The 12,899-nt window shown below is 61.6% G+C and overlaps 1 protein-coding gene across 2 annotated transcripts; it reads left to right on the top strand.

Moving 5' to 3' along the window:
- The first annotated feature begins 8,756 nt into the window (after positions 1 to 8,756).
- Positions 8,757 to 10,579, top strand: LOC138683980 (uncharacterized). Of its 2 annotated transcripts, XM_069777615.1 has the most exons (3): positions 8,757 to 10,003; positions 10,264 to 10,323; positions 10,411 to 10,579. In XM_069777615.1, exons 1-3 carry the CDS (start codon positions 9,412 to 9,414, stop codon positions 10,545 to 10,547), a joined length of 789 nt encoding a protein of 262 aa, XP_069633716.1. In that variant the 5' UTR covers positions 8,757 to 9,411; the 3' UTR covers positions 10,548 to 10,579. The 2 variants fall into 2 exon arrangements, with proteins under 2 accessions (XP_069633716.1, XP_069633717.1); XM_069777616.1 differs by having other exon boundaries at positions 8,757 to 9,643; positions 9,901 to 10,579.
- Positions 10,580 to 12,899: the final 2,320 nt, after the last annotated feature.

Raw genomic sequence — 12,899 nt, 5'->3', positions numbered from 1 at the left:
CGCCCCTCGGCACGCCCTGGCCCCAGGCTTGTTTTGCACGTTTACCCCTCGGCGAGTCTTTCTCCAGAAGAAGCCGCGTTTGTTCACCCCCTGGGGAAGTCTTTTCCTTAGGGAGGCAGAGGGCAAAGGGGAAATGGCAGCCCCCGAAGGAACTGGGATTGCCCGGAGAGCTGCCTGACGCCCACACTTGCCAGCAGCCCTCCAGAAGTTCTCCTTTGCTTCAGTCCCAGAGTCCTTCCCCACGCACAGCAGCCTGGCGTGCGGGGATGCTGCTTTGAACGACGGCCCTGGGAAGGCCTCAGGTCGCAGCCCCATCTCATGGCCCTGCAGCAACCCTGCTCACGCTTCCCCTCCCACAGCTCAGCTGAGACCCAAGAGGAGAAGCAGAGGTGTGCCACAGGGGCCTGCAGTCCCCTCCGTCACGCAGCGAGGGTAGGGCGCAGGAAGGGTGCGCCCAGCTCCGGCCATCCTGTGGCTCTCCAGGCATCCCAGCGAGGCCCCAGCATCCGCTGTTGCTGCTTCACCACTTCCCCGCCCCATGATGGACTCGGGAGGGTTTCCAAGCAGAGTCCAGACGTGATAAGGGGGCAACTGCGGGGGGACTAGAGGACAAACAGAGTGCCTCCGTCACCATGAATGCCTCACAAGTGGTCCTCTGGAGACCAGGGGGCTCCTAAGAAGGCTGGACGAGCAGCAGAAGGCTCTGGGGCATCACAAAGACCTATGGAGGAGTGCCGAGGGGACTGAAGTGGTGTATTGTAGAGCTAGGGGACCAGGCCCCCAGTGCAGTGGGGCTTCTTAGGGTGCTAGAGGTCCCGCAGAGGGGCCTGGGGGGCAATGAAGGCCTCAGGAGGGATCCTGAGAGGCCTAGAGCGATGCTGAGACAGCTAGAGGGCAAACGGAGGAGTGTGCCCGAGAGCCCTCCACTGGCCCCAGTGAAGGCCAACGGTGGGCTTTTGTGTGCAATGAGGGCCAAGGGCCGGTTCCTGAGGCTCCAAGGGAGGGCGCAAGGAGGCTAAGAGAGGGCTGCTGCGGGGACCAGTGGGCAAACTGAGGCTTCTAGAGCACATCAGAAGGCGCACTGGGGTGCTGAGAGGTTCCAAGGGGGCAACCGTGTCAGGACGGCAAGGCAAGGCCAGGACAAGAGAGGGGTTCAGAGGGGACTCGTGGATATGAGGAGGCCTCTAGGCCCGAGGGGAGCGGAAGGGAAAATGAACAAGTCTTGAGGGGATCCGATGGCAAAGAGAGAGCCACCTCATCTTGAATTTCCAAGACAGCTACTCCTCATCCACCTCTTTCCCGTCCTGCCCCCAGATCTCCCCATCTGCCCTCCACCAGGCAGCCCGGACACACACAGCTAGCCAGCTCAGGCAGAGCAGAGCTCTGAAGGCGCCTGAGCGTGCTCACGCCGCACAGCGGCTCCATGGCACCTCTCGGGCTGTAAGAGACCGGGCAGAGAGGGGCTGTTCCAGGGTCCCTTGGGCTTCCTGGGGGTTCCTTGGACTGCCTCCGTGGAAGAGACACGCTGAGACAACAGCACTGGGACTACAGCTCCTGGCACGTCCTGTGGACCAACACGGCTGCACAACAGGCCTGTACCAGAAGATGACAGCTCCCGGCTAGGCCCCACAAGCCAACACGGCTGCCCAGAAGTGCCATGCTGGGAGACTACAGCTCCCAGCATGGCAAGGACAGCGTTGTATGGCCCTGGGTGCCATCCTCCCCCCTTCACCCCCACAGAGGCTGAAGTGCAGCCCTGCCACACCAGCCCAGGGCTCCTCCACCCTGGCGGTACCACACAGCCATCCCCCGGGGGCAGCTCGAGGTCCCGCAGAGGGGTCTGGGGTGCAATGAAGGCCACGGGAGGGGTCCTGAGCGGACCAGCGCTGGAAGAGATTTCCGGAGGGCAGGAAAGGCTGTAATTGTGAGAGGGTGTTGGCCATCACGGTCACGGACCAGACCGAGAAGGAAACCAGTGAGGCAGGAATCTGTTTCTGGGAGCTTCCAATTCATACAAGGGCAAACTCAGTGGAGGAAGTTTTATTTTCTTTTTCCTCTTTTCTGCATGAGCTCTTCCTGTTTGGTGGGAGGAAGAGAAAAGTCGAGATGACAAAAACTATGATTTCTGTTAAGCTTGAGTGAATCTTACGCACTTTATGTCGTCGAGGGGAAGTGGCAGCGCTCTGCACTGCACTGAAAGGAAAGGGGTGTCCTGGGGGCATGCCGGAGTGTCTGAACACGGGGCTCTGGGACACACCGGAGGGCAACAGGGAGGTCCCGAGGGGACGTGAGGGCAAAGGGGGTCTGGAGGCACCCCAAGGGCCCCCAGGTGCCCAGGGCTGAGCCGGCCCCGTGGCCCCCCAGGGGACGCCCTGCCCCTCCCTGCCCAGGCAGCGGGTCACAGTGGCACCCTTTGCGACATCCCTTTGTGACAGCGCACTGCACCACATGTGGTCAGCACAGCTGCGGCCCCCAGCCCGCAGTGTCCGGCAGGACGGTGATGGGACAGGGCAGGAGCACGGAGCCAGTGAGGAGCCCCTGAGCACAGCCCACATCTTTCCCCGCCGTCCCCGGCAGCCCCGGTGAGGCCAAGGCATTTCGCCGAAGCTTCCCCCTTGCCCAGCCCTACCCCTTCCCTCCATCCCGCAGGATGGCGCAGAGACCCCCCAGCCGCCCCAGGGTGGCCTGGGAGGAGGACAGGGCTCCCCAGGAGAGCAGGTCTCCACCGGAGCCCGACGAGCTGTGCATGGTCCAGCCGCTGCTGACTGGTGAGTGAGGCGCCCCGACGCTCTGGGCAGGGCTGGGGCCAGCGACCGCACCCTGCTCGACGCCAGGATCGCCGTTTTCCCCGGCGTGCTGGCAGCGTGGGTCCCATGGGTGGTGGGCATGATGCTGCCTGAGTGACTCAGGCAGCTGGGAGCTGGCCCCAGCACAGCCTCTCCCAAGGAGGGAGAGAGCAGAGGGGACCCTGCTCCTGCTCCGGGGCACGGGCAGAGAGAGGCAGCTGAGCTGGCAGCAGGCAGCGATGCTGTGGGATGGGGACCTTTCCTGCCTATCTGCAAGGCAGTTCCTCAGCCCAATGCACTGGGGGCTTTCCCCGCCGCACTGTGCTCCAGCATCACAGAAGCCTGTCTGCCCTGCACTCTCCAGCCCTGACACACATGGGAAGACTGCGCCAGGGGACCGGGCACGAGGCTGCAAGGAGGGCTGAGCTCCTTCCTCTGCTCTCTCCCGCCGCCGGACTCTCTCTACAGCCCTCCCTGCTCTCCTCCTTTGTTAGGTATCAGACAGTTACCCATGTACAAAGAGGAACAGGAAATCGTGGACTTCATCCAGGCCTTTGTCAGCAGCCCAGAAAAGGTAACCGTGGCCATTTCGAACGCAGCTGTGCTGGCGTCGGCTGACAGGGGCTCTGCTGCCAGGTTGCTGGAGGTGTGCTGGCTGGGCAGAGCAGCTTCTGCCAGGCCTCCTGCGCAGCACTGCACCCCCAGTGCTCTGGTCCCACTGGCCGTGTGTCCCCAACTCTAACGCTCCCTGTTGGTCTCTCTGTCCCCCGGCTGCCAGGAGGAGGGCCAGAAGATTAAGTTCCTGAGGGACATTTGCAACCTGTGCCAAAGCAACAGGTACTATACCTTGTCACAGTGCCTGGATGTCTACTGCCAGAGATACGAGCTGGCAGAGAATATCAAGGTGAGGGGACACCCGGCAGATCTGGGAAAGGTGGCAAGGCCCCCCGGCACCGGCACCCTCTGAGGACAGCCCTTGGGCAGGGCTTGGGTCTGGTGGCACTGGGTGCTGGCAGCTGCCAGGTCCCATCCCGGTTGTGCTCTGCAGCTGCTGCTGGAAGAGGAGCCGAGGGACCAGGTGTGCAGCGCAGTGCGGCAGCAAGCCATGCTTGCCATCACCGAATTGAGGTACCTGCCCGTCCCTCCTGGGGACCCCTGCCCCAGAGGTCTGTGTCCACCTGCACGAGGCCTCGAGGCACTGCTCCCGACATCAGTGTCCAACTGGCCCCTCTCTCTCTTTGCAGCTCAGTGCCGACGGCGCTGGAGGGCAAAGAGAACATCCTCCTACACACCTGCTTCACGAGTGTCTTCCTGCTTCCTCCAGAAGAGGAAATGAGGAGCCTGGAGAATTACTTCTATGGCCAGGTAAGGGCTGGGTGAGCCCCAGGAGCCCCCAGTCCCTCTGGGCTGTTCCCTGGCCACCCTGTGCTGCGATACGACCAGAGATCCAAGGCAGGGCAGGGGCTCGGCTTTGCTTTCCCACCCTCATCCCTTTGTGCCCTTCCCATGGGCCTGGCCACATCCAACGCCACAGACTGCTCTGCACACAGCAGACTGTCTGCCCCCGGGTCTCTCCCGGGCACCGGGAGGCACCGCGGGAGTCCTCCCTTGGCGCTGAGAGTTCAGACCAGTCTCCGGGGCGTGGGAGGGACAGCAGAATCACTGCCACAACTCTCTGTCCTCCTTGCAGACCCTGCAAGCCATGGACACCATGCTGGAGACGATGGTGCGCCGCTGTTCTGCCACCAGAGTCAGCGAGCAGCTGCAGAGTATCTTTCAGGTCTGGCATGTGAAAGGCGGGGCTTCACAGGGGCTGTTCCTCACCCTGGGGGGAAGGGGGTGTCCACTCTGGAGTGCACGGTCCTCACCCCAGTGCCATGCAGAGAGAGCACGCTGCAGGGAGGCTGCCCGCCTCCCGTGGTAACCAGGGGCAGCCCAGCAGGCGCTTCTGGAGCACGGTGCCTGCAGAGGGTGGCATCTGCCTTCCTGCCCGGCCACAGGGTTGGCCCGGGGGAATTTGTCCTAAGCCTGCGAGGGACCCTAGGGGCAGGAACCCCGCTACAGGCTTTGCTCGAGATCCCAGGCAGCCTTGACGGACTGTGAGAGTCCAGCCCGGGAGCCGAGCAGTGCTGCTTCTGCTGGAGGCCATGTCTGCTCCCAGGGCACACCAGCAGCTTCTCTCTTCCCAGATGCTGCTGAACTTCACCAACTCTGAGAGAGCAGCTGTGCAGGAGAGGGCCATAGGGAGGATTAAGGGTCTGAGCCTTTTGCTGGCCAAGAATTCCACACTGAAGGTGAGGAGCCAGGCACCCTCCAGCCAGGCCATCTCCCCCTCCCTGCACACCAGAGCAGCCTGCAGCTCTCCCCACGCGGGGCTGCTGCCCAGCTAGCTGCTTTGGGAGCCGTGGCCGGCATGGCCCTGCAAAGCCCTGACTCACCAGGGATCCAGCCCTGGGCACGCTCTTGGGTTCAGGGCTTTGCCACCAGCTGCCTGCCCTCAACCCTTCTGCTGTTCTGCCTCCCTCGCCCAGGCTTGGCACCGCTTTGGACAGGACACGTACGGCCCTGTCTGCTATGGAGACGTCCAGATCCCAATCCTGGGACAGCTGCTGGGACATCTCCTCCTTTTCCGCTCTTCCAAGAAACAAATAAGCTGTGAGGCTTCTGCTGCTGTTTCGCTCCTCCATGAATTCATGCATAATCAAAAAAGTAAGGGGAGTTGTGGTAGGCTTCACCCCTCTGCACACAGACATCTGCTTCTCTTCCTGACCTCCTTTGCCCCTCACAGCTGCTCCCCGTAGCATCCCAGCTGTCATTTTGCTGCAGAACCTGAGCGCTCTCCTGAAGTCCAGGACCTCTTCTCCGCTGCTCTCCTTCCTCCCTGCTTTCAGGATCTTGAACCCCGCTGTTTTGCAGTCCCCACAGCCAAAGCCACGTCTGCCCTGTTAGTGAAGAGCTGATCCATCTGTGCACCACCACAGCTGGCCCCTCCAGTGCCTGGAGCAAGAAGCTGCTCCTGACACCCTCCAGAAACCTCCTTGACCGCTTTTGTCCTGCCATCTTGCAAGCAGCTCTCAGGGCCGTTCGGTAAGCTTGCTGGCAAAGCTGCTGTGTCTTACTGACTCTTCTGTGTCCCCCCCGCTGTTTAGGCAGGTCAATGCTAAAGGCTAAAGCACCGCGGCTCCATGGGGAAGATGAGATCTCCTCCTTACTGCGTCTGAGCACCATGAAAGACATGGTAAAGAGCTTCCCCCTTGCCGGGACTCTTGTCCCTGCCGTCAGCCGGGGGACTTGTGTCAGCAAAGGCATCCAGAATCGGCGGGGCCGGCATGGCCTCATTGGCCCTGGTGAGAGGGCTCCTGCTGTCCCCGAGCAGGGACCATGCGAGGGCTGCACTCCAGTGTCCCACCAGCAGCAGCAGCTCCAGCCCTCCCGGCCACCAGCAAGCCCTGCTTCTCTGGAGGGCCAGCACACCGTGCCCAGGAGCCCAACCCTCCCTCCCTCCCTCACCCTGGGGGCCCTCTCTTCTCGTCCTCCCCCACCCAGTGACTGCAGCCCCTGCTGCCAGCTTTCCTGCGGGCACTGCCGCCAGCACTGCCGGCCATCTCTCACCAGGGCTGCTCGCACTTGCCCAGCGAAGCAGCACCGTCAGGGCACTCGGTGTGACGTGTCTTCGCTCCCTTCCTTCCTCCCATAGGCCTTTGCAAAATACCTCAAATCTTCTGAGAGGGCAGACATCGTCCTTGTGGCCATCGAGGCGATGAGAGACTCCAGCATCTATGAGAAGGAGGCGGCAAAAGTGCTGCACGAGGTCATGAGAGACCCCGACTTCTGGCTGGCGGATGTAAGTGGCCTGTGGCTGCACTGCCCTGCCCTTCAGCCCTGTCAGGCCTTGTTCCTCCCTCCATCCCTCCCTCCCAAACCCAGGTGTCTCGGGCACCGGAAGCCACCTGAAGGCAGCAGAGAGGGATGGGAAGGGCAGCGGAGGAAATGGCTGCACTCCAGTGCCAGCACCATCCTCATCTGTGTCCTCTCCAGGTGCCAAAGATCACGAGCTGCATCCACAAAAACCTGGGATGCATCAACACGGAGCCAGCCCGGCAGAGCGTGGAGTCACTACTTCTCCTGATGACCGACCGCTACCCCATCCAAGTGGTCACGAGCCTGCTGAAGTTCTCTCCGTCACCAGACAGGTACTGGCCCTGACAGCCCTGAGGGCTTCTTCCCCATGGGGAGAGGGGCCCGGAGACTCTCTGGCTGCCACACCCAAGGAATACTGCAGGACACCCCAAGGAGCAGGGCCCTCCATCCCACCACGCCTTCCAGCCCCGGTGGGTCGGCCAGGCCCGCAGCAGCCAAAGCTGGCCAAGCCAGCCCAGAGCCCTGCCACCATGCTCCTCCCAGCCCCACGGGGAACACCGCCTCAGCCCTCTGCTGCTGGCCCAGGGCATCCCAGCCGAGGGGTAGGGTCTGCCTTACGCGGGGCTGACCCAGGCCATGCTGCTGTGGCCGAGGCAGCCCTGCTGACAGAGCGCTCTGGCTTGCAGCACCGGCATGGCCATGTGGGAGATGATGTTGTCCACGCCCCGGACTTTGGAGGTGGTCTTCAAGGAGCAACTCGGCAAACTCCAGGGCATGAAATCACACAGCCCGGTCACCTGCAGCCACGGAGGACGCCTGCACCCCTCACTTGGCTGTGAGTTACCGGAAAGGGTCCCTGATCACCTTCAACGAGCCCTGCAGGCTCTGCCAGTATCTCACAGCTGTGTTGTTTCAGCTGATGGCCTCCAGTGAGATCCAGTCAGAGGATTCTGGTGACGAGTCCCACATTGAGAGCTACCAGAGGCATCCAAGCCTGTGGACGGTCTCCCTGTTGCTCGAAAGCCTCATCACGCTGTCGGAGAGACCTGACTCGGTGAGCAGGGCGTCATAAAGGGGAACCATGTTGGCAGCCGGGCAGCGGGTAAGGCCATCGCTTGGCCTTGGCTGGGAGTCGGGCGGTGGGGCGACTGCTCCAAACGCCCTCCCTGCCCCCATGGTGGGGCCTGGCGGCTGCCTGGGGAGCTTTCCAGGCACAGAGGGTTACCAAGCCATCTGTCCCTTTGGGCCTGTGGCAAAAGGGGGTGGCTGAGCAGGGGACAGGGAGCCTTTGCTTTCCTGCCCTCCCCGACCTAGCCCTGCTCTCCCGTGTCCCCAGCAGTGTGCCCACGGCCACCACCTACCAGGAGGCTGCCACAGAGACTCCTGTGCCACCACCTGCCAGGAAGCCAGACAGGAGGCTGGAGCTCAGCGACCGGAGCATTTCTGCCAGGGTGGTCGCGGACCGCTTCACAAAGAGGAAACTCGGTCTTTCATACAGGCAAGAAAAATACAGGTCCTCCGGCCACACATCGCGGAGGCGTTCCACAACGGCAACACAGATATCAAGATGAAGGTCCTGATGGTCTTCAGAAACGTGATGGGTCACCTGAAGAGGACGGAGGCCAGCGCCATGGCTCTGCAGCTGGCGGAGGGGCTCCTACCCCTCTTTGATGATGTAAGGCTGATGTGGGAGCCTGAGCCCTGCAGATGGGCACCCTGCAATGACAGCTGCCCTTCAGCCCAGCCCTGCGAGCAGCGCTCACGGCAGGGACTTCTTTCTCCCTCAGGCTCTTGTGGCATGGCTTCTGGGTGCTGCAGCCCAGCACGGCTTCCCCCGACAGGCTGATGACCCCGGGCGACCTGAGTCCCCTGTGCTGGGGCCCAGCCTGGCCCCTGTGCAAAGCACCTGTGGGCCAAGAGCTGCTCTCAGAGCCCCGAGGGCTCCCCAGCTGCACTGCCAGGCAGGACCACAGATTGCCACAGCTCCTGTGTGCAGAGCCCTCCCCCCAGAGTATCCCCCCACACATCTGCCCTCGGGCTAATGCTCACAGTAAGCAGGCAGTGGCTCTTTCTCAAGTCCCCCTCCCCTTCTCCCTACCAGGAGTCCAGCCAGATGAGAGAGCTCTCCATCAGCCTCTTCCGAGATGTGATGGAGACTGTGGTGGGGAATGACAAGAAGAGGATGAAGAAGAAAGTGCAAAGGGGCCTTATCCCGCTCTTCTTTCACATGTGTGATGAGACCGACAGCGTGGCCAAGGTAGAGATTTCAAAGCTGGCCAGCGACACAGGGAAAGGCGTGCTGACCCCCCGGACATCAGCGCCAAGAGCTGCTGGCACGCGGACTCTGGGAGCGTGTGTCATCTCGGGGTCCGACTGACCGAGTCGCTGAGGGCAGGGCAGGGCTCCCCTCTGTCCCTGCACTGCTTCCACCACTGCTCTCCTCATCCCCCAGTGCCTCCTGCTGCAGAGGCAGAAGGGGAGGTGGGAATCCACTCCCAGCCACGCTCCCTCCATTCAGCCTTCCTCCTAAGGCTGTCCCTTGGGAAGGGTCCCTGCAGAACCAGCGTGAGCAGGGGCAGAGAAGCTGGCATGGACATTTCCAGTACCTGCCCCAGCTGCTCCGGCAGGGCTCAGCAGCAGCCCATGGCCCGAGGCATGAATACGCACGTCCCTACAGGCTTCCCTGCTGTCCCTGCAGGTGTCAGAGGCCAAGGTTTTCAGCCTCGATCCCTGTCCCCCAGGGCTGTGCCCAGGACACCCCCAGATGTTTGGGCCAGGGCATGTCCCAGCTTCCCAAGGGCAGGATCACCCCAGGAGCAAAGCCAAGAGGAGGTGGACGCCAGCTCTCCTTCCCCAGACTGTGGTGCCATCTCCCAGCTTCTGCTGCTCTCCAGGTCTCTGCAGAAGCCCTCATCACCACCGCAGAGCTCCTCAAGTGGAAGGAGCTCAAACACCTGGTGCAGACACAGCAGACATGGAGGACTGGAGAGTGCTTGGTGAGGACAAGCCCCAGGGCCTGGGGACCCTGGCCCATCTGGGCCTTGCAGTGGGATGGAGGGGTCCCAGCACCCCTTGGACCCCTCTGCCTGTGGCTCTCTCTCAAACTCACTCCCACAGAGCTCCTGGCTGGGAGACGAGAATGGCCTGGGGGGGACGGGGAACGAGGGCTGCCGGGAGGAGGGACTGCTCCGGCCAGCTGGGGAGGCTCTGTGACATGCCCGTACCCTTGTGCCCTCTCGCTCTCTCTCTCCAGCTGGTGCAGGACAGGAGCAGGGCGGAAGAATACTTGAGCCAGAGCCTGCCGTACCTGGGGGACGCTCAGGCCACCTTGCGAGAGGTGGCCGTGAGGTTCATCGGTGAGCCACAGCCCCCGGGGTCCCTCTTTTGGCAGAGCCCCAGCTGTCCCGCGCGGGGCCTTAGCCTCCCTCTCCCACCCCTGCCCACGCAGGTGGGCTTGGTGGCCGCCTTGCGCAGTCCCACCCCCCTCGGCTACTGGTCTTCCCTGGGCTCAGCCCTGGCGAGGGGGAGGAGGGCGTGCAGCCCAGGCGGCAGGGCTGGGGCTGTGCTGCTGGGAGCATGCTGGGGAGCGGGAGGTCTGACGACGCTCTGTGCCTAGGGCTTGCTGCGCGGCCCCTGAGGGACCAAAGCAGGGAGAAGCTGGCTGAGATCGACAGGGGTGAGTAGGGAGCATGGTCTGGAGGGGACGCCTGGGGGTCTCTGCAGACACGGGGGGTCATCTCGGCTCTGTTTCTTTCGGTTGCAGCTCTTCAGCCCATGCAAGAAGACAGCGAACCCGCCATCGGTTCCCTGGCGCTTCAGACCATCTTCATCCTGAACTCTCCAAGGGTGCAGCAGACATGGGGACGCAGCCTGCGAGCACTGTGCTGTGGGTGCTGCTGAGCCAGGCAGAGGTGCAGCTTTCCTCGGGAAAGCGGCTGTATTTTAATAAAGCTGGAACAACAAGCCCAAACCCACAGTGTCCTTCAGCTGTCGCGTGCTGAGCAGACAGCGTCATCCCTGGCCTGTCCCGCTGCCTGCAGGACAGCTCGCCCCTCGGCACGCCCTGGCCCCAGGCTTGTTTTGCACGTTTACCCCTCGGCGAGTCTTTCTCCAGAAGAAGCCGCGTTTGTTCACCCCCTGGGGAAGTCTTTTCCTTAGGGAGGCAGAGGGCAAAGGGGAAATGGCAGCCCCCGAAGGAACTGGGATTGCCCGGAGAGCTGCCTGACGCCCACACTTGCCAGCAGCCCTCCAGAAGTTCTCCTTTGCTTCAGTCCCAGAGTCCTTCCCCACGCACAGCAGCCTGGCGTGCGGGGATGCTGCTTTGAACGACGGCCCTGGGAAGGCCTCAGGTCGCAGCCCCATCTCATGGCCCTGCAGCAACCCTGCTCACGCTTCCCCTCCCACAGCTCAGCTGAGACCCAAGAGGAGAAGCAGAGGTGTGCCACAGGGGCCTGCAGTCCCCTCCGTCACGCAGCGAGGGTAGGGCGCAGGAAGGGTGCGCCCAGCTCCGGCCATCCTGTGGCTCTCCAGGCATCCCAGCGAGGCCCCAGCATCCGCTGTTGCTGCTTCACCACTTCCCCGCCCCATGATGGACTCGGGAGGGTTTCCAAGCAGAGTCCAGACGTGATAAGGGGGCAACTGCGGGGGGACTAGAGGACAAACAGAGTGCCTCCGTCACCATGAATGCCTCACAAGTGGTCCTCTGGAGACCAGGGGGCTCCTAAGAAGGCTGGACGAGCAGCAGAAGGCTCTGGGGCATCACAAAGACCTATGGAGGAGTGCCGAGGGGACTGAAGTGGTGTATTGTAGAGCTAGGGGACCAGGCCCCCAGTGCAGTGGGGCTTCTTAGGGTGCTAGAGGTCCCGCAGAGGGGCCTGGGGGGCAATGAAGGCCTCAGGAGGGATCCTGAGAGGCCTAGAGCGATGCTGAGACAGCTAGAGGGCAAACGGAGGAGTGTGCCCGAGAGCCCTCCACTGGCCCCAGTGAAGGCCAACGGTGGGCTTTTGTGTGCAATGAGGGCCAAGGGCCGGTTCCTGAGGCTCCAAGGGAGGGCGCAAGGAGGCTAAGAGAGGGCTGCTGCGGGGACCAGTGGGCAAACTGAGGCTTCTAGAGCACATCAGAAGGCGCACTGGGGTGCTGAGAGGTTCCAAGGGGGCAACCGTGTCAGGACGGCAAGGCAAGGCCAGGACAAGAGAGGGGTTCAGAGGGGACTCGTGGATATGAGGAGGCCTCTAGGCCTGAGGGGAGCGGAAGGGAAAATGAACAAGTCTTGAGGGGATCCGATGGCAAAGAGAGAGCCACCTCATCTTGAATTTCCAAGACAGCTACTCCTCATCCACCTCTTTCCCGTCCTGCCCCCAGATCTCCCCATTTTTTAAAAAATCTATTTACTTAGCAGACATTCCAATCCAACATTATCTTACGCAATTGACTCTCTGGGCTGGAAGGGTGGACCCAGGAGTCCAGGGGGGTCTTGGGGGTCACCAGTGAACCCAGACATGGAATGAGGGAGGTGTCCAGGGGTCTTGAATGTCCCCAGTGAATCCGCACATCCCCGGGGGAATCCAGACGTTCGTGTGTCTTGAAGGTCCCAAGTGAAACCAGAGATCAAGAGTGAGATCTAGGCATCCTGAAGGACCGTAAAACACCACTTTCTGGCCCATTTCATGGCCAAGCCTGCAGGCCTTGGGACAGGGGATGGTGAACCTGAAGCCACTTCAGGGCTCTTTCTCACAGCTGTGGAGGAAAAGACATGCACACAAGCTGCTGACACCGCAGATGCTCCCCACCCATGGTAACATCTCCAGGGGCTCTTTCCACAAAACACATTGACATTTTAATGCTGTAACACTCAATCTGGAAAGGCCAATGTTGATTTGGTGCTGTCCCTTTGCAGCCAGAGAGTTTGACTTTTTTTCTTCTTTTTTTTCAGAAAACATTGCTGTTTTGGGAGGCCGTGTCTACTTATGTCAGAGAGGAGATTTTTGAAGGACAAGGTGGGGCAGAGCAGCGTTGTCTTTGTCCTTGTCCCCCCTGTGCCACCAAAAGGCACATTAGTCTTTCTGATCTGGTAAGTCTCCCCATTGAACACTGACTCTACAGAGACAAAATCAACTTCTCAGTCTATCGAGGTCAAAGACATAACCCCCAAAAGTCCCAGATTTAACCCAAAGAATGGTTTTGCCACCTTTTGGCCACCTCTGGTCCCCACAGCCAGGCTGGAAAGACCAAACAGATGATATGGGACATTTT

The sequence above is a fragment of the Haliaeetus albicilla genome, chromosome Z (assembly GCF_947461875.1).
Source record: "Haliaeetus albicilla chromosome Z, bHalAlb1.1, whole genome shotgun sequence".
Lineage (NCBI taxonomy): Eukaryota > Metazoa > Chordata > Aves > Accipitriformes > Accipitridae > Haliaeetus > Haliaeetus albicilla.
This window is presented reverse-complemented; position numbering and strand designations above follow the sequence as displayed.